This window comes from Nyctereutes procyonoides, unplaced genomic scaffold (genome assembly GCF_905146905.1).
Source record: "Nyctereutes procyonoides isolate TBG_1078 unplaced genomic scaffold, NYPRO_anot_genome, whole genome shotgun sequence".
Taxonomy (NCBI): Eukaryota; Metazoa; Chordata; class Mammalia; order Carnivora; family Canidae; genus Nyctereutes; species Nyctereutes procyonoides.
This window is the reverse complement of record NW_026575030.1, coordinates 8,810,218-8,832,332: the sequence shown is the minus strand read 5'-3', so window position 1 is coordinate 8,832,332 and position 22,115 is coordinate 8,810,218. Positions and strand designations below refer to the sequence as shown.

Genomic DNA, 22,115 nt, shown 5'->3' with positions numbered 1-22,115 from the left:
AAAAATTATCCACAGACTTAATGAGAGCACTATATTCCAGGAAAAGGAGACTGGGAATTAAGTGCATTTAAGCTCTTATTATTAAATTACTGACTTTCAAGGATAAGGAAAGAATACTTAAGGTAACCCATAGAGATTAAAAGGAAATCACTGCCAATACCTGGCTGGCACAGACCTTTTCATAGCAATACTCAAGAATATTATACCCAGTAAAGATGTCTTTCTAGTGAAAGGAAATGGTCAGGAGTGCCTGGGTGGCTCAGTCAGTTAAGTATTTGCCTTCAGCTCAAGTCATGAACTCAGGGACCCAGGATCGAGCCCCACATTGGGCTCCCTGCTCAGTGGAGTCTGCTTCTCCCTCTGCTCCCCATCCCCTGTACTTGTGCTCATGCTCTAATAAATAAAATCTCAAAAAAAAGGAAATGAGTAAAGCTTCTCAAACCAAACTCTGAACATAATATCCAAGAGCCTTTCTCTGAGAGGGGAGAGCAAAACAAAAACAATCTGATAAAAGACAACCAATTAAGAAAGAACTCAAGAATGAAGAGGCCTTGCTAAAGGCTAGGTGATGAGAAGTGAACCCATTTTAAAAACATCTTATTTTTTATTACCTACAACTACAAGTTGAGTCACCAGAACTTGCACTACTACCATTTCCCAGGTTCAAATCCAAGCTGTGCCACTACCATTAGTTCTGTTCTCTAAACCTTAGGTTCTTCATTTGCATGAAACGGTTTCCTTTTGACTGTCGCTGCTCCCAGAACACAATATGGTGGTTTAAGTAACTCATAATCCTACATATTATGAAATCTCATCCAAACTGCTTGACTGGATGATCCCCATGGTAACTCTCTGAAGCTTTTCCTTTATTTTTTTTAAGTTTTATGTATTCATTTGAAGGGGAGAAGGGGAGCCTGAAAGGAGAGTGGGAGGGAGAAGTAGATTCCCCACCAAGCAGGGATCCCCCACCCCCAACATGGGGCTCAATCCCAGGACCCTGGGATCATGACCTGAGCCAAAGGCAGATGCTTAACTGAGCCATCTGGGCACTCCTGAAGCTTTTCCTTTAACTGAGAAGAACTCCAGCAAATGATAAACAAAAGATGAATAACAACATGAAAAAAAGTGCTTATAAGTGATCTTAATCAAATCATAGGCCTGTTTTCAAATAATTTGAAATGTAGTAAGCAGTATTTTCTCCTAATTGCACATGTATTTTTTCACTTCCAATAACACCCAAGTAGGAATGAATATTTCTCATTACGGACTTAATCCAAGCTTCCCCCTTTCAAAGGACCACATGCAATAACTGACCCCTTTTGCTCTTACAATCTCTATATTCACTTAATCTGCCATTCCTTCTTTTCCTCTCATTTCCGTCTTCAAGATTCTGTCAGCTAAGCCTGTACAAAAGTACTAATCACTGAAATGTGATCTATCCTTTCAAATGTCACCTCTTCTTAGGATACTTTATATTAGTCAAGACTCATGGGGATTAGGAGATAAAACAGTATAAGGAAAACCACTGACATCAGCCAATTTAAAAACCTGTTAATCAAATAGGCACAGTACAAGGTCAAGAGGCTTTTTAGGTCAAATAGCTGTGCTTTTTCAAACAGTACTGTTTTCCATGGTTCAGTGGAGCAAAACTGTTCATGCAAACAGAACTACAAGGGCAAGAATGAAAGGGCATTCATGCCAGTCCAAACTCAGGTTCTCAACAGTGTTATGAAGAGTGGTAAATAACCTTCAGAAGGGCTGGGTCCCCCTCTACATTTCAGATTTAAAAATTCATTATAAAAAATAACAATAAAGTATCATTGCTTAAATATCCCATTTCTGGTGTGTTTTCCAGAGCCAAAGTATTATTCAAGCAAGGATAATAAAATTTAGTTATTAAAGTTAAATTAATCTTAATTCTAGGTAAGAGACTACATAGTCAAGATACTTCTTAAGTTTTTGGTAGGAATGTGTATTACAAAAAAATATATATATTTTTTAAAGATTTTATTTGAGACACAGAAAGAGAGAAAAAGAGCGAGCATGAGCAGTGGAGAGGGGCAGAAGAGGGAAAAGCAGACTCCCAGATGAGCAGGGAGCCCAAAGTGGGACTCCATCCCAGGCCCCTGATATCATAACCTGAGCCGAAGGCAGATGCTTAATCAACTGAGCCACCCAGGCACCCCTTAAAAAAAATTTTTTTTTAAAGATTTTATTTATTTATTTATTCGTAGAGATGCAGAGAGAGAGAGAGAGAGGCAGAGGCAGAGGCAGAGGCAGAGGGAGAAGCAGGCTCCATGCACAGAGCCTAATGTAGGACTTGATCCCAGGACTCCAGGATCATGCCCTGGGCTGCAGGCGGCGCTAAACCGCTACGCCACTGGGGCTGCCCCCCTTAAAAATTTTTTAAAGGACAAATTATCACAAATAAAAATCTTAATTTTTCAACTACATATTATTGCTGGAATACTTTGTTTACATTTCTGGTAAATTCACCAGGTCATCTTCCTTATTTTAAGCTCTAATATTCTGTCCCAGCTTCCCTTTCAAGTAAGCAAGACATAATCCATTAAACAACAAAATAGTTTAGAAAGTATTAAATACCTCTAACATCTCTCCATCTTTTTTCTTAAAGGTATAGCTTATAAATAGCTACAATGAAAGTTAAAGTGTACTACTCAGGAAAAGTAGAAAACTTTGTTTTTTACCTAATTAAAAATTTACAGTAGAAAGAATCACTCACTTCCTCTCATTTACTTTTAACAGCCTACTGAAACTTCAGGAGAGTCCTTATTCAAAAAGCAGAGTGCTTTTATGGTGAATCACCAATCACAAATGGACTCTAATGCCTTTCTAAGTGGGAAGGAAAAAAATAGGACCTCTGAGAGAGAGGCTGACCATCCACAGTACCCCAAATCAAACGATTTCTCCTTTTGAAGAAGTTCTACCCATACATCTGCCATATAAGAACAGACAAATTCAAGAGTTAACTAGATTTGCAAGTATGTCTTGAAGCTGATACTTTAACAGATAGTCCAGGGACTGACACATACCAATAGCTGAGAAGCATTATACGAAACTATACATTGTAGTGTGTGTTATTAAAATTAATTGGGTTATCGCAGGACTTCTGTTTGTCCCTCTCCCTCCTACTCTGCACATCCACTATAACACACACACTCTCTCAAATAATTTAGGGGAAAAAAAAAGGAATAAAGATCTCAAATAACCTAATTTCCTATATTAAGACACTAGAAAAAGAAAAGCACACTAAACCTAAAGCAAGTATAAGAAATGAAATAATAGGGATCCCTGGGTGGCGCAGCGGTTTGGCGCCTGCCTTTGGCCCAGGGCGTGATCCTGGAGACCCAGGATCGAATCCCACGTCGGGCTCCTGGTGCATGGAGCCTGCTTCTCCCTCTGCCTGTGTCTCTGCCTCTCTCTCTGTGTGTGACTATCATAAATAAAAATTAAAAAATGAAAAAAAAAAAGAAATGAAATAATAGGGATGCCTGGGTGGCTCAATGGTTGAGGGTCTGCATTCAGCATAGAGTGTGATCCTGGAGTCCCAGGATTGAGGTCCCCCATCAGGCTCCCCTCAGGGAGCCTACTTCTCCCTCTGCCTGTGTCCCTGCCTCTCTCATGAATAAATAAATATTTTTTAAAAATGAAATGAAATAATATATCAGAGGCATCTAGCTGGCTCAGTGGGTAGTGCATGCAACTCAATCTTGGGGTCATCAGTGTGGAGCCTACTTAAAACTTAAAAAATTAAAAAAAGAAAGACTATATCAGAGGGAAAAATAATAAACTTGAAAAACAGAACAAACATCAATGAAACCAAAAGCTGATTCTTTGAAAAGGCTCACAAAATAGGCAAACTGAGGCAATTACCTCAACTGACCAAGGGGAAAAAAAACCCTCAAATCACTAAAATTATGAATAAATGAGGAGACATCACTACCAACCTTACAGAAATAAAAAAAGGGAACAAACATGAACAACTGTATGCCACCAATTAGATAACTTAGATGAAATGGACAAATTCCAGAAAAACTTCTAAACTGAGTCAAAACGAAAAATAAAATCTGAATGGGTCTGTACCAATAGATTAAATCTTGAATTTTAAAACTTCACACAAAGAGAATGTCCAGGCAAGATGGCCTTTATAATGGTGAATTCTACTATACATTTAAAGAATTCTTTTATAAATTCTTCCCCCCAAAACAGGAAAGAAACATTTTTCAACTCATGCCGTGAAGCCAGAATTACCCCGAAACCAAAATCAGATGAAGAATTACCCGAAAACTACAGACCAGTATCTTTGATAAATATACAAATACAAATCCACAACAAAATGCTACCAATTACTAAATCTATCAACCTATGACATTAAGAATTATACACCATGAAAAGTGGAGATTATCCCAGAAACAAAATTAATTGCTTATCTGCAATAAATCTTGGTTCTTTGAGCTACTTGTAAGCAAGAACTCTAATTTATTCATCTTTATATTCTCAGTAACAAGCCAATAACAAATATGTCGTTCTCATTATAAATAAACACCCATCCCCACTCCAATAACAAATGTCATTCTCATAAATAAATAAGCAAACATCCATCCCCATTCCTATCTCTATTTCTTTAAGCTACTTTATTTTTCTTTGTGTCAGTTTTATATGGGATCATATGCATATTCTTGTCCCAATGCTCAGGGACAACTTCACATGTTGATAGGTCTTCAACAAATATTTAATTAATGACATAAATTCTAAAACATTCTGTTCCTAAGTTGTAAGAAATTACTCACCTGAGTTCTTCAGGTTTTGCTGTACTTGCTGACAGACAAAAAAAAAGGAAATGTCCCATTAGTTTCCACTTACATGGTAAACTGCTTCATTACTCATAAAAGTAAATCTGGACAGCTTTTTAAAGGCATATTTCCCAATTATAGATTTAAAAACTGTCATTTCACAAAATGTTCTAGGATTCACATAATTAAAATCAATAATGACAATTCTTCCCATTTTTAAAATAAAGCTGTAAAATAAACATCTTCTTTTAAACAAGAACTACCTGCAAGGCTCCTAGAGTGAAGTAAGTGATAATAAAACAATGTCAGTGGAAAACAAGAGGTAACTCAGGAATTTCAATCATCACGAACTAAAATGGTTTCATTAATAGCTATATACTATTTAATTTATAGTCAGACTAAACAAAAATGATGAATATAAAATCAGTTTTTTATGCCAAATATCAGGGTAGCACAGTTGTTTCTAAACAATTGGGATGACCCTAACTGAACATACTTAAAATTCAATCTGTATTTTAATACAAACTCAGATTCAAAACCAAACACAACTTTTGGTTTTTCAAGTAAATCATGTTTTATATTACATAAATATACTTAAATATATATTGACGTTAAATTTAAAGACCATTTAAAAGTATCCTAATAATACTGTATGAAATAATCGTTACTCAAAATTTATTCATCATATACCAATGATTTTTTTTGAAGTTCCTCATGGCATTTGAGAGATTATGATTAATGAAATCATCAGCCATCAAAAAGAGAAGGGAAAGCGTTACTCAACAGAAGTAAAACAGATACGAACAAAAACTAAACACAAACTCAAAATAGTACCTGAATTAGGATTAACATAAAATTTAATCTCAGCAACAATATAGGCAATTTTTCCTTTTTTCTTACATTGATTCTGTCAAAACCAAAGTTAATAAATAAGGGTACTTCAGTTGACTTGAATAAACTTAAGGTTCATTCCTTTCAAGCAAACAATACCAGCACATGATGGACTGTCAAGGAAGGAACAGTCTTCTGAAACAGGGCTGCATCTCACCTTTCATTTGTAGGGTTCTTCGAGAGTATCGTTTGCTGGGTCTTCTTTCGAAGGATGTTGATCTTCTTGCTTTATTAGTTTTGGTGGTCTGATACTCAGTTTTCCCACTAAAATAAATGAGGCATATTAATAGGAAGAAGAGAATTTAAGGCCTACAGTAATCAGATACCCATGAGAGGAAGTCTATGTTAAGTGTGCCCTTAAAAGAACCATCCTGAGCTTCATCCTGAAGGAATTACACTGACAGCCTTGATGTCTCTCTTTACATTGTTGTTCTACATTTTAGGCTGGTGTGAAATTACACAACATGCAAATTGTATTTTTTTTTTCATAAGCATGCATGTGCCTAAGAACATACTGAATAACTTTGGAATATCTATACTCTTACGCAACTCCTTTCCTCTCTCCATTCACTCACCTCATATAAAGTTTGCAATTAACTAAAGATTTTGTTATTTTTTTCTAATTGTGATACACTTTTCAGAGAGTAATTTTCCAGAAATATTGAAAACTATTTTCCCATTCTCTTTGACTTCCATTGGAATTCTCTTAAGAAAATACTTCCTCACTTTTTTTTTTTAAAGATTTTATTTATTTATTCATGAGAGACACAGACTGAGAGAGAGAGAGAGAGAGAGAGAGAGGCAAGAGACACAGGCAGAGGGAGAAGCAGACTCCATTCCATGCAGGGAGCCTGATGTGGGACTCAATCCCGGGTCTCCAGGACCACATCCTGGGCTGAAGGTGGCACTAAACTGCTGAGCCACCAGGGCTGCCCCCTCACTTTTAATCAAAGTAGAATAGAACTTACATGAATCCCACACAATCAACTTGCCACAAGATTATCCATTCATTTTTTAAATCATACTGACTCTCAGGGTGTGCTGAAAACTCATAATCAATAATCTATTCTCAAGTAAACTAAAACATTTCTAACCTAGGACAAAGATGCAGAGTCTATAAAATTAAATTAACTTGAGGTTTATAAAGGACAAGAAATGTTACCCAAATTAATTTCCTTCTCAGTGCACAATAAATACCCTTTTTCTATATGGCATTCGGCTACTGCATGGAGACTCCTTAAGACTCTTATTACATGAATTTAAATTGTGGGTTAATTAATATAGAAAGTAAATGTCAAGAGGAATATAAAATCAATTATGATTATATCAGTATAATGCTTTCCTGTCTATTCAAGAAATTAAAGCCAATAACAATACCACTTTGTCTTTTATTTTGGCCAGTGGAAAACACTGGCAAACCACTTTGTTTCTCTATGCCTTGGTTTCTAAATCTGTAAAATGAGAAGTTAGCCTAAACTTTTTGGCTTTATGAAAGAATGAAAGATATAGCAAGTAGCTATTGATATTCACCTGTATCTAAATCGTGATCCTAGTCGAATAAATCCTGATCGATGAGAACTCTTTTGGACCGGACCTCGAAGGCGAAAGAATGCATGATGTTCCACAGCACATTTCCATAAATGTTTGCATGCTTTTGGGTGATCCAGTCTAAAGACAAATGTATGCTCCTGCTCTTTGCCCTGAAAAAGAAAAGGTTGTAAAGAGAGGTAATTATTAGGTCAAACAGTTCTGTTCCTTGTTACTCACCTACAAATACAACCACAGCAATCCTAACAAATAATAAAGCATCTAGTTTGCTCCCTTAAACTCAGACATTCTGTAGCTACCTACACAAAAAAACAAGAGTTGGGGGCACCTGGGTGGCTCAGTGACTGACCATCTGCTTTCGGCTCAGGGCATGATCCCATGGTCCTGGGATCAAGTCCTGTATCAGGCTCCCCATGGAGAGCCTGCTTCTCCCTCTGCCTATGTCTCTGCCTTTCTGTGTCTCTCATGAATAAATAAATAAAATCTTAAAAAAAAAAAAGGCAAGAGTTGAAATCAGGCTGTTCACTTTCATAGCCAATGTAAAACTATCCCTAAAAGGGTCCACTCTGCTGATAATGACCTCATTTCTCAAAAAAACCTCAACTGAGGCTTCATTTGCCATACTTTGGGATAAATATATAAAGGATGATACAAGATCTGACAATATATATCAACAGACTTCAAAGTGTGTACATTCTTCATCACAGTAACCATACTCTCAGTAATCTAATGATAATTAACATTCATAGGTACTTTTCTAAGCATTTCACATGGATTAACTCAGTGAGTAAATACTATCATTAGCTTCATTTCACAGATAAGGAAACTGAAGCTCAAGAAATAAGCCCAAGGTCACAAAGAAAACCAGAATTTGGAACCTATTTGTGCTCCAGTGCCTGGTTGTAACAACTAAGCTTTATCATCTAAGGAAAAATATTTTCTTAACGCCAAAATTTATACCCAAAGATTTTCTTCACAATCTCATTTAGAAGAGTAAAAATTGGCATAAAACCCTAAATAACCAAAACAAGAGAAATTATCAAGTAAATAACATATTTTAAAACTCTACAAAAAGAAAAATAGAAGACGAATAAATGTACTACTGTTTATTCATATTACAGAATAATACAGAATATATAGTTTAAAATGAATAAACTGATCTACATGGCTATACCTGTTTAGATAAAATAAGTAGACTGTAAAATATATATATACATATATTATTTATATAAATTTTTAAAACAATCCCATGTATTATGATGTTTTTATATTTGTAAAAAGAAAGTATGAAAATGATACCCTCCAATAATGATGGCCAGCTACCGGGAAGAAAGGGGCCAACTAGAGGGTTAGACTTTAGACTAACACTGAATACAGTGTTATTAATTTACCTATTTCTAAGAGATAATTCTGAAGCAGCAATGCCAAAAATGTTAATCTAAATGAGTGAAAAGGATATCATGTTTATGATTTTTTGTATTTTCCAGTGTACTTTGAATATTTTATAAGTTAAACTATTTTGTCATTTTATTTTATTTTTTTAGATATTTTTTCATTTAAAAATATATGAACTCTATGTTGTTTCTTCATGATTTTGACATAGACAAAGGTTCTTAAATTTTCAGACTTAGAAAGTACTGACTACAAAGAAAAATTTATGAATTCTATTACATTAAAATTGAAACACTCTATCCAAAACATACAATTAAAGGAGTCAAAATGCAAGTCAAGGAGAATATACTTGCAACACCTATATATATCCATGAAGAACTGATGTTCAGATACATAAAGAACTTCAATGACAAAAAAAGCATATGACCAGGGATCCCTGGGTGGCGCAGCAGTTTGGCGCCTGCCTTTGGCCCAGGGCGCGATCCTGGAGACCCGGGATCGGGTCCCACGTCGGGCTCCTGGTGCATGGAGCCTGCTTCTCCCTCTGCCTGTGTCTCTGCCTCTCCCTCTCTCTCTGTGACTATCATAAATAAATAAATAAATAAATAAATAAATAAATAAATAAATAAATAAATAAATAAAAAATTAAAAGCATATGACCATAGAAAAATGAGCAAAAGACTTGTACAGGCACTTCAAAAAAGAGAATATCCAAATATTCAATAAATATATGAGTGGTAAACAAATAAATGCTAAATAATGCACATGAAAACCACAAAATCATTCTACCATCAGGATGAATAAAATGAAAAGAATACCGAACAGCAAATAAACAACAAATGGAACTCTCTTATATTGCAGGTGAGAATGTAAATTTGTATAAACACTTCTGAAAATAGTTTGGCAGTATCCACAAAAGCCAAACATGTGCATATCCTAACTAATAACTCAAATGCCCATCAACAGAAGGATGGATAAATAAGTGTGGTCTATATAAAAAATGGAATACTATGTAACAGTAAGTATGAGCCAACTTTTAACAACCAGCTACAAGAGGACTGAAGACACAAAGGGAACAATCAGTCATGTTTCATTTAGATAAAGTTCAAAATATCAACAAAAATCAACATGGTGTTAAAGTCAGGAGAACAGTTATTATCCCTGGAGGCCTGTACCTGCTGGCAGGCACAGAAGAGAGCATGTAACTCTGGCAGAGTTCTACTTACTTCTCCATCTGGGTGCTGGTCATACAGGTGTTTATGAAAATCCAACAAGCTGCACACTTATTTTTGCACTTATATGAATGTGTGTTACACTTCAACAAAACTTACCAACAATAAATACACAGAAAAAACATGGGAAAACATACAATCTCAAAGTAGAAAAAACCCTTCTGTAAGTCATGGAAGAATGATAAATTTGCCTCTTTAAAAATTTTTAAAGAAATCACGATATGTAATGTTAAAAAACAAACAACTATTAGATAAAATATTTACAGTTTCTATGATAAAGGGCAAAATCAGTAAGAAAAAAAGGCCAAATGACAAAATGGGCAAAGGATATGTATGCATAATTTAGAGAAAAGGAACTACAAAAAAATTAAATTTATGAAAAGATATTCAATATCACTCATAATAACAGAAATAAAAATCAAACCTACAATGAAATTCCATTTTTCACCTTTCAGATAAAAATGTGACAACTCCCTCTGAGGAAAGAGGTTTGATCCTTGGTAGGATCTGTCAGGACAAATGCACATGTGAACCAGGAAATCCACCTCTAGGAAATTATCCTACAAATACTTGCCAACGTGCAAGCTCATGCATATATTGTGAAAAAATGTTGACTGTGAATTTATTAAATAAATTAGGGTATATCCATTCAGAATACTATGCAGTTTAGTTTGTTGTTTTTTTTTTTTAATTTAAAAAGATTTTATTTACTTTTTTTTCATGAGAGACACAGAGAGACAGACAGATGCAGAGGGAGAAGCAGGCTCCATGCAGGGAGCCCAATGTAGTACTCAATCTTAGTACTGCGGGATCACCACCCGAGCCAAAGGCAGGCGCTCAACCGCTGAGCCACCCAGGTGTCCCTAGTTTGTTTTTTTTTTTTTTAAATAAGAACAAAGAATCATTTGGGTGCCTACATGACTCCCTCGGTTAAGCATCTGCCTTCTGCTCAGGTCATGATCCCAGTCAAGTCCCACACTGGGCTTCCTACTCAGTGGGGAGTCTTTTTCTCACTCTACCTCTCCCTCCTGCTTGTGATCTCTTTTGCTCAAAAAAAATAAATAAAATATTAAAAAAACAAAACAGGGGGATCCCTGGGTGGCTCAGCGGTTTGGCGCCTGCCTTTGGCCCAGGGCGTGATCCTAGAGTCCTGGGATCGAGTCCCGCGTCAGGCTCCTGGCACGGAGCCTGCTTCTCCCTCTGCCTCTCTCTCTCTCTCTCTTTCTCTCATGAATAAATAAATAAATAAATCTTAAAAAATAAAAATAAAAAAACAAAACAAAGAAGCATTCTATATAGTTATATGAAATATTCCAAAAGTTATCTCATAAAGTTTAAAAAGGATTAGTACAGAACAGTCTAAAAGCATGGTAAATTCTGCATAAAAAAGAACTGATACACATTTGCTTGTGTGTGTATATAAAATACCTTCAAAAAGATATCTAAGAAGCTAATACTATGTAAGATCAAATTTAAAATGACATTGATTGTAAGATACACAATTTTCTTATGGCCTAAATAAGAACAAGTGTCATCAATTAAATTATGACCATATTTCCTTATCAGATAGAATTATATTTTATTCTTCTTAAAGAACTGCCTTTAGGGTTAGATATAAATATCACTGAATCACATATGTGTTTACATAAAAAGGAAAATATTTGTAAAGTAAGTTTTTAGATGCAAAATCTGTTTCAAGTCATTATCAATGCATTTATTGCTGATACAATGATCATCCTGTGTATCATTAATAGATTTCTTTTTATTTATTTTTTTTAAGATTTTATTTATTTATTCATGAAAGACACAGAGAGAGAAAAGCAGAGACGTAGGCTGAGGGAGAAGCATGCTCCAGGCAGTGAGCCTGATGTGGGACTTGATCCTAAGACCGTAGATCAAGCCCTGAGCCAGTGGCAGGTGCTCAACCACTGAGCCACCCAGGCATCCCTAGATTTCTTTTTAAAATGCCCTATTGTCTATATGATTTTCTTCTAAGCTATGTGATAAGGCAATCCTTTGCATGTATCTCTGAAATAAAACTTGAAACTTAGAAAATGTATTTAATTTTCATCTAATTTTCAGAACCTTCTTTTAGGTTCTCTGCTAAGTAGTCCCTCTCACACATCATTGTGCATACGAGTCTTTTTAACATTGCCCAACTTGCTTTTATCTATATGTATATGTTTTTCAATTTATTTCTTTGCATGCAATAAAGTTACTTTTTAAATTTATTCATGATTCCATAAGTTTTGACAAATGCATGGAGTCTAGCAACTACCACCAAAATCAGGTTACAGAATCTTGTGCCCCCAAATCCTGTGTGCTGTTCCTTCTGTAGGCAAGCCTCCTCATTCTCCTTAATCTCAAACAATTAGTGATCTGTTCTATTACTATAGGCCTGCCCTTCCCAGATCGTCACATAAAGAAAACCATACAAGTCAATCTTCTGAGTCTGGCTTCTTTCACCTAGCATAATGCATTGAGATACATCCATATTGTGTGTATCAATTAGGAACCAGAGTTAACTGAAAAAAAAAAATAATGCTTAATTTAGGTTTTCTTAAGGCAGCCCAGATGGCTCAGCGTTTTAGCGCCTGCCTTCGGCCCAAGGTGTGATCCTGAAGTCCCAGGATCGAGTCCCACGTCGGGCTCCCTGCACAGAGCCTGCTTCTCCTCTGCCTGTGTTTCTGCCTCCCTCTGTGTCTCTCATGAATAAATAAATAAAATCTTAAAAAAAAAAAAAAAGAAAGAAAGAAAGAAGGCTTTCTTAAAGAATATTAGACTTGAGTTACCACATAACATCATCGTTAGAATAAGTAATGCAAAGTTCCTACCTGATCATCATCTTCTACAACCACCAGAGTTAATTTATTCTTCTTAAAATCCAATCTGGTTATCTTGGGCCTATAACAATATCAGAATAAAAATCAGATTTAAAATAAATGTCCTCTAAATTAAAAGGAAATGTTTGTTGTTACTTCTAGCACATTAATCATCTAACTGCTAAAATGAAAACAGTTAAGAGGGTAAACATAACTCTGCCATGGCACTGCCCATCAGCAAAGCCTCCAATCTAAAAAATATTTAGGATAACAGAAAAAAAATTTCAAAAGCAGTATCTCTAACAAACCAATGCTGCACATATATCAGACATTAAAAATGTTAAGAAAATAAGGAAATCCGTATATATATTTTATAGGCTTCCAGCTATGGTACAAGAGAGTCTCTATGCCTAGTGCAAAGCAGCAGCATAGGATACAGGAAAGACTAACTATACAGCTTTTTTAAAAGGCATAATAAAAGGAAAAAATCTTCAACTCTATTCTCTATATCAATTTTGGTTTGAGGAAGTGCATCTTTAATCTAAAAAAAAAAAAAAGATTTTTTAAATCTCACTTTATGGGCCCTTTTCCAACTCTATCCCCTACTTGTACTGAAATCCTCAACAACCGACCACATGTGAACTCTGCACTTTTATCAACTGTGAATGTCAAAACACACAACTCTCATTCTAATTTTCAATATGACTTATATAAAAAATGTAATTTTAAGACATAACTTGTTTACAAGAATTGTACAAAAATAAGTAAAATACGTGGAGGAGGAGGGGAAGAACTAGCACTTACGTATAACAAATACATAATGCCTATTAAGTGTCAGGTACTCTTATAAGTGTTCTACGTGTATTAAGTCAATTGATTCTCACAATAACCTTAAAAGGTGGTACAAAAGATGCTTTATCTCTCTGCCTACAGCATTCTCTGGCCATGAAGTATGTATGTTCCATCTGCCCTCGGGGCAAGCTGGAAGTCTCAGAGAATTAACACTCAAGGACTGGGTAAATAAATAGCCCAGAGCTCCTTCACCTATCAAAGGACAATTATGAAAATGTTCCACTGAAGTCTCTCAGAAAGTCCCTAGCAGACACACCTGGATTCAAAAATAAATGAAATATAATCAACTTTTTGAGGGAAAATAATTTTCAAACTAAAATTCTATTCTCAGCCCAATTATCAAGAAAGCATAGAAGACTAATCCATTTTAAGGCATCCAAGGATTCAAAAAATTTACCTCCTACACCATGCTTCTCTTGGGCAGTTACTTGAGTATATATATCAGAATAAACAAAAGAAAGAAAGGAAAATACAGGAAGAAACATAGGATCCTAGCTGAGAAAATAGATAAAAGCTGCAGAGTAGCTGGGAGAGCAGACAGTTCCAGTTGGAACAGAAGAATCATTTAATGCAACCCTGAGGATTTGAAAGAATTTAAGGATATGACAAAGGCAGGTTAATTCAAAGGCTACAAGAAGGGAGGAAGGGGAGCCAAGAACTCAGAAAAAAACAATAACCTATATAGGAAAAAGAAAAAAATGTAATCCCAGTTGTGATCTCAAGATTTCCAGGCTGATCAAAAGAAAGATAGGATCATGAGATAGCAGTATTGTGCAACAAACTTTACTGAGAGGCGTTTGGACAAGGTTGCATGAGAAAGACAGTCCTTGACCTTCCATAGGTGACTGCACAAAGCTACCACCAAAGAAGGGGAAAAGGGCATAGGAACTTATAGGAGAGAGGGGGATCAGAGAGGAGATTTAAGTGTCTACTCAGTGGCTTCAGCAGCAAGTAGGGAGTCTCTGGGTCAGAGAACTCTGAAGTGGTTCTGGGTCTTTTAGAGCTACAGGATTTGTCTTCTCTGTGAAGAGCAGATGTCGGGTACAATTTACAGTGGGACATGTAAAGCAGGCAGGCTCTAAGTCATTAAAAATATACCTATCGGGCTATAAGTAAATTAACTGGGTGTACAGGAATTTGAATTTCATGTTGGTGGGCTTTGAGCTAACGATCCTGGTGTGCTGCAAAGAAGTACACAACACAGGGGCCCATCTTTGGCTCCTGAATGTAACACCAGTACACTATGAACCTCTATACCAGTTCTGACATAAGGATAACAATATGACCACTATTTCTTATTTCTTAATTCTCAGTTTTTAGAACAAACCAGACAAGATGTAAAGAACTTAAATATGGCTACAAAATACAAGTAAAATCTATCCTTGTTATAAAATACAAATATAATTTAAAAATATGAATGACACAAAATACAAGTAAAATCTATCCTTGTTATAAAATACAAATATAATTTAAAAATATGAATGACGCCCACTATGGGCGTCTGAGTGGCTTCAATCAGTTTAGTCTGCCTTCAGCTCGGGTCATGATCCCAGGATCCTGGGATTGAGTCCCAAGTTGGGTGGCTCTCTGCTCAATGGGGAGTCTGTTTCTCCCCCTCTTCCCTGCTCATGTTCTATCTCTGTCTCTCTCTCTCTCTGAAATAAATAAATAAAATATTAAAAAAAAAAGAATTTAGAATCTACTAAGAGAAGCACAACTTAAAAGGAGGGGCAAATTAACTTCCTTTTACATACCAGGAAGTAGGGAGTAATGAGATTGTGGAACAAGAAGTAATAAAAACAGTGATGTAACTACATGATTGCAGAGTGCCCATGTGAATATTTAATACATGTAGAAATATAAAATATATCAAGAGATATATTCTGACACCTTGAAACTGAAGGAAAAAATGGAAGAGTTTTAAAATTTACCTCTGAGGGGTAGGACTAAAGATGGGTAAGGGGAAACATTTACAGTTTTTTCAGAATTATTTGATTTTCAAAATCTGTTTTATGTATTAACTTGACAGAAACGTTTTTTACTCATTAAAAAAAAAAAAAAAGTAAGTATCTGTAACATTAACTCTGCTTACCAAAAAAATAAGCCAATTTTGGTCTCTCCTTCAAAAACAAGGACTCCTGTTGGAGTTAGTCCCAAGCTATAGTCATTCCCATCTCTAGCCTAATTTAAAGAGAACAAAATGGGTTATCTTTATTTACATAAAACAGATTTCACATTTTCACACAACAGTTTATTTTCACATTGAATTATATTAACTATATACAGGCTAATATTAATATGCAAAGTGTTTTCAACAATCAGAATATCCAATACAACAGTCTCAGGAAAATTCATGCATTTACTTTACACTAACACCTTAAAGTATTATAATCACTGAAAATACATAGGTATACTTCCACTAAAAAGAAAGCTCTTATGGATTCTGCTCATATTCTATTTACCACTTAAATTACAAATTTTTAAGACTTTCTTTTTGGAAAAATTTAGCTACTTAAACTAGAAATAGGGATGCCTGGGTGGTTCAGCAGTTGAGCATCTGCCTTCAGCTCGGGGCATGATCCCAGGATCCTGGGATCTAGTCCTTGTGTCGGGCTCCCCACAGGGAGCTGGTTTCTCCTTCTGCCTATATCTCTGCCTCCCTCTCAGTGTTTCTCATGAATGAATAAATAAGATCTTTAAAAAAATAAACTAGAAATAAATCACTATACAAACTGTATTACTGCTTATCAAAGTGCTCTCAAAGCTATACACTTTCAACTTCCTAAATTATTTTAATTTTTAAATAGCCTACTCAGCTTAAGTGATACAAGATGATACGAACATGAAGTGAAATAATAAAAAGTAGCTTAAAAATCTAAAAAAAATATAACAGTAACACCTTAAAAGCACAGATATGCCTTTTAGGAGATCTTGGTTGTTTCTCTTCTTTCTCATGAGTCTTTATGTGAGATTCTCGTATTTAATCTCAACGTTTACAACACATCCAAAGTACCCAGTGCTATACTATGCCAAGTCAATGTACTCCCTCATACTGGAAAATGCCATAGTTACCTTGAATCTTAAAGAAATAAACTTTTTAATAAGCATCACAACACAGTGCTTACCTTGACTACATGCATATCAACACCATACATTTCTAACCATTTGGCTTTATTCAGGTAATTGGTTTCAGCTTGTGCTGGTGTTTGACCTCTGAAATTTAAAAAAAAATAATGTTCAAAATAATAATATAAATTTTATACCAAGAACAGAAATAGAAAACAAATACAAAATCACTGTGGCCAGAAAAGTGTGATCAAATGTCAAGTACCTGTACTCCTTCCATTTCTCAAAAATAGCCAGCTCCATCTCTTCAGTCTGAATGGGCACGAACCTGAACTCAGATACAAGTTCAGGACTATGCTCAGCAAGATCATAGTCACCAAGTTCAGCTATAAACATAAATTCCACAAAGTTATATTTTGTTAAGCAGTTTATTCCCTGCTGAATCATTCTTCAATACTCATTTTATTAATAAAAACTCTTAAGAGGATAAGAAAAATTCTTTTCTTAAACTACCAGTAAGTCATAACACCCAGATCATTCCCAAAACTAAATCTAGCTTAGACTAACAATTTGTCAACATCTATACACACAATCACATACTTGTGGTTGGTGGTATATTTTCAAATAAATGTGTTTCTGTTCATTTATTTCATAACTTATAAGGCTTAGCTTTTGAAAACTTCTTTCTGGACTTCCTTAGAGAAATACATTTTGACCTTATGACAAATAAACAAAAAATATTTAGCAACCTTTAAAAAAACAATTAGCAGGCATCTATTAAGAATCTAATATGCAGAGGGGCCCCTGGGTGGCTCAGTTGGTTAAGAATCCAACTCTTGATTTCAGGTCAGGTCATGATCTCATGATCATGAGATTAAGCCCCGCATCAGGCTCCCCACTGAGCTTGGAGCCTGCCTAATATTCTCTTGCTCCCTCTCCCTCTGCCCCTTCACATCCCCATTTCGTGCACATGCTCTTAAAAAAAAAAAAAATCTAATGTGCAGAGAATATGACATCATACACCACTAAAAGATACAGTCTTGAGGTGCCTGGGTAGTGCAGTTGGTTAAGCGCCTGACTCGATTTCAGTCAAGGTCATGATCTCAGGGTCATGGGATCAAGCCCCAGGTTGGGCTCCATGCTCAGCATGGAGTCTACAAGTCCCTCTCCCTCTGCTACTCCTATTTGCACTCTCTTTCTCTCTCAAATAAATAAAATCTTTTAAAAAAAAAAAAAAAAGGATATAGTCTCTGTCCTGGAATTGTAAATCGTTAATCCTAAAGAAATAACTGACAGAAAAATTAGAAAAAAATATTTGGGGAAAGGAGGCAGTAGGAAAAACCCTAGACAATGTACAAACATTTATGTACTCATCTGTGGTTACCTCTGAACTGAGGGTTTGGGGGATTAGGGAAAGGAATTCTAATTTTCTATACTTCAGACAATTTTCCTTAAAAGAATATTTTACTCATTTAAAAATTTAGAAACTTCCACTCTTATTAAAAAATCCAGCTGTGTAGGAAGACATATATAGATCTTGAGATAATAATAAAAATGATAGTAACTCATTATTTATTGAACATTGATTCTATACCCTTAGATATGTTACAGATATACTGTCATCTATTTTCTCGACAATTCTGGAAAACATTTATTAACATGACCACTAGATTACTTTAAGAAGCACCAAACCAAATGGGCTTACACCCAAGTTGTTTGGGATATATACTAAAATGGCAAGGAAAAACTGAAACAGAAGTATGAAAAAAATTAGTAACAAAAACTATTCTGATAAAATATAAAATCATAAATGAGAAACAACTCATTTTACGTAGATGGGAGTAGTACTTCAGCAAATTTATTCTTAAGGACCTTAAGACTTAGTTTATTGCCAAACTATTATACATGAGACAAAGAGATACACAAGATATGACATGAAATATGAAGGAATTATGTAAATAATAGTGCCATGGGTGAAAAAGAAAGTAGGAAAAAGCTTTTACTTAGGAAAAAATGTAATAAGTAGAGTTAAGAGATAACAAAATAGAGCCACAATGCATGAATCAAACAGTAAGTTTTTAGTAAGCACTACCTTGAATAGTGCTTTGGTAAATACACAAAAATATATAAAAATCACATTTTCAGGAAACACATACCTTGGCTGTCATGAAACTTACACAATGATACACAGGAAGAACATATGAGGCCATAAGTAGAACACATACATTGAAAAGGACAGCTTTTCAAAGTTTAGAATTAATCAACCTCACATAGGAATTAATAAGATGTAAAAAAAAAAAGTGTGCTTTCAAGATGCATGCAGTTATATTCTTCTGATTATTACAATGCTAGACGCATAGCATTTTCAAGCTAGTATCTGACTTTCTGCAGATGCAAAAATAAATTTTAATGTGTAGACAGACTAGGATAGTAGATGGGGGCAGGTAGATCATTTACATTGAAATTTTGAAAATTTGAAAGTCAACTTCACAAGCTTCATTTAAGATAAGTGGAAATAATACCTACTTTACGTTGACCATTTCTTTTTCATAATTACTATAAATTTATTTTTTAATTTTTCATTTTTTGAAGTACAGGGTTGCCTGGGTGGCTCAGTTGGTTAAGTGTCTACCTTTGGTTCAGGTAGTGATGCATGGGTCCTGGGCTTGAGCCTCACACTGGGCTCTCTGCTCACCAGGGAGCCTGTTTCTCCCTCCCACTTGTGTTCTCCCTCTCTGATAAATAACTAAAATCAGGGCAGCCCCAGTGGCTCAGCAGTTTGGCGCCACCTTCGGCCTGGGGTGTGATCCTGGAAGACCTGGGATCAAGTCCCACGTCAGGCTCCCTGCCTGGAGCCTGCTTCTCTCCCTCTCCCTCTGCCTCTCTCTCTCTCTCTCTCTCTCTCTCTCTCTGCCATGAATAAATAAATAATCTTTAAAAAAAAATAACTAAAATCAGAAATTTCTTCTGGGTGCCAATCCCTCTATCACTAGGAAAATATGCTTTCTTAAATAGGGGAAGCATGAAATAAGCAGAAATATTAGATTTACCAAAAAACATAAAAATTTTGTCTTATTATTAGCCATATAATTGCAAATAAATACTGATCCTAGAGGGACTGGGGATAAATATGTAATCATCAAAAAAAAAAAAAAAAGTATAAGGGTGCCTGGGTGGCTCAGTGGTTGAGTGTCTGTCTGCCTTTGGCTCAGGTCATGGTCTCAGTGTCCCAGGATCAAGTCCTACACCACGCTCCCCACGGCAAGCCTGCTCTCTCTGCCTCTCTCCCCTGTGTCTGTCATGATAAGTAACAAAATCTTTAAAAAAAAAAAAAAAAGTATAAATGCCTTCATAATCATTAAATTTTATTTGTATTCTAGTATAAATACTGCAATGTAATATTTACTTCTGTTTTGTGAATGAAGTCTGAAATTATAATTTTCTTAATTTATAGTTTTCTTTCTTTCTCTTTTTATGTCAATTTTTTCAGAAAAAATAAGCTTAACAGTATTTGGTCAATATAACAAGACATAAAAACAGTGAGTTTTTCATTAATCTCATATCCTAGAAAATATTTTATTGTTAAAATAACTATCAGGAACTTTTAAATACGCTCGAAGTATTTCTTTCATGGATTCATTTTTAAGAATAAAACTAAAGAAAGCAAAACTTTTGTGGCTATTGCAAAAATTTACTCCCATAGCCCTGCATTTTTTTCAAGGAAAAAAAAAAGCAGGTCCCATTATACTTAATTATCAAGTCAACTACAATTCTAGTTTGAAAACAAGGTACAGATGGAAAGGGAGCAAACATAATGAAAGGGAAGAAAAAGAAGGCAATGCTCTAAAAACAAGTAAAAGTAATAGGGTTGGATATTGATACAAGTTTCCACAACAGTGGTGTTACTTCTCTTGCACATCACTTTGAATCTTTTGAAATTCTTAACTAAAGATATACAAAAAAGAATTATGCTTTTTTCTTAACAGTCAACATAAGAATTGCTTACCTTGCAGATTATAAGCTGCCAACTGAACTGCTGTATCAAAGGGACACTCTAATCTAAGACCAAAACACAAATTTGTTAGACAAGTCAACTTCACAAGCTTCATTTTAAAATTAAGTGGAAATAATATACGTTGACCATTTCTTTTTCATAATTACTATGAATTTATTTTTCAAAATCATTTTCAACTACTTAATATGTGGTTTACCTTAAATAACTAATACTCACTTTCCACTGAGAATATCTTGTTTTAACTGAAGAACAAATAAATACCTAAGAAAAATAAAAGGCACGCATTTAACTAAACAGAAAAATCTACTTTAAAAAATAATCCTATCCTTCTAATTTGAGAAGAAACATTCTTAATTATACAATTTTACCCACAACAGAATCTGTATAATTAAAAAAAAATGTGAAAAAATGGGGACAATAAGCATCAGGAGGATGGCAGCATATCCATAAGATAACAGCAAGGAATAGGTGGCCACAGAGTACAGTCCAACCCTTAAGGTTACAGGTTTTAAGCAAATTATTGAGAATGAACTCTGTGATCCAATTTAACATTAATCTCACAATACAAGCCACCTCATATGTGAAAGGATACAGACATGTATGTAACTATGGAGATTAACAATAATCTCATGGCAGAGTATTCAAGAGGAAATCTTTCTAAAAGGACTCAACAACTCAGTTTTTACTTAATAAATAGTATGTGTGTATGAATCAGGGATTTACCATATAGAGTGAGTGAATAAATGAGAAGGAGGCAGGACAAAATAAAAATAACTGTATATAACCTACTTAAAGTTTATTTAAAACTATTCAAACCAAATCAGGATCTAATATTTTTCATCAGTCAATGGCATTTCAATAGGTAAAGAAAGTCAGAAGCCAATCTGAATAAACTCCCAGTGGCCAAAGATAGATCATTTTGAACATCAATAACTGTGACATGCCAATACAGTCAAACACACCAGTCCTGTTTAAAATCCCTAAGTTGACAATTATTCTTTAAAAAAAAAAAAAAAAAAAGAACTCACTAGTTACCTTTACAGGATGCTATGGAACCAACTCTTTATTTTGAAATTGACCAAAGGAAAAAAAAAATCCTACACTTAAAAACACTGTTCCAAAGGAAATTCTATTGTCTGAGGTCTTACAATCAAAAGCAAGAGATCCATTTCATTAGTGATGTACAAGCTGGAAAGAATTATAAAGGCAACCTTCCAACATTTTTAGCTAGCTTTAGCCTGTACAAGTCTATAGAGAATAGTCTTACCGGGTTAGCTCTTCCCGAAGATTATTTGGTTCTGAAGAATAAAATTTAACTCGAAGATGCAGACAATAGGGTGAACCAACTGTCATTAAAAAACAAAAACAAAAAAAATGTTAAGTTTTTAAGGAACTATTCATTCAAATAGTAAGAATTTTCAGTCAGTAAATTTATGAAAAAATCTACTCAAGTGGGGACAGAAGACAACTTATTGTGGCAATA

The 22,115-nt window shown here is 34.9% G+C and overlaps 1 protein-coding gene across 5 annotated transcripts in view; it reads right to left on the bottom strand.

The window, feature by feature from the left end:
* The window catches only part of EPB41L5 (erythrocyte membrane protein band 4.1 like 5), a 144,334-nt gene that overhangs the window by 71,907 nt on the left and 50,312 nt on the right, over positions 1-22,115 (bottom strand). For all 5 annotated transcript variants that reach the window (XM_055315838.1, XM_055315840.1, XM_055315841.1 and 2 more), the window contains exons 5-14: positions 21,900-21,978; positions 20,849-20,893; positions 20,624-20,676; positions 16,883-17,003; positions 16,677-16,764; positions 15,644-15,732; positions 12,712-12,781; positions 7,236-7,405; positions 5,863-5,969; positions 4,812-4,839 (exon numbers count right to left, since the gene is read on the bottom strand). In XM_055315838.1, coding sequence (XP_055171813.1) covers positions 4,812-4,839; positions 5,863-5,969; positions 7,236-7,405; positions 12,712-12,781; positions 15,644-15,732; positions 16,677-16,764; positions 16,883-17,003; positions 20,624-20,676; positions 20,849-20,893; positions 21,900-21,978 — 850 coding nt within the window. The remainder of the gene's footprint in view (positions 1-4,811; positions 4,840-5,862; positions 5,970-7,235; positions 7,406-12,711; positions 12,782-15,643; positions 15,733-16,676; positions 16,765-16,882; positions 17,004-20,623; positions 20,677-20,848; positions 20,894-21,899; positions 21,979-22,115) is intronic.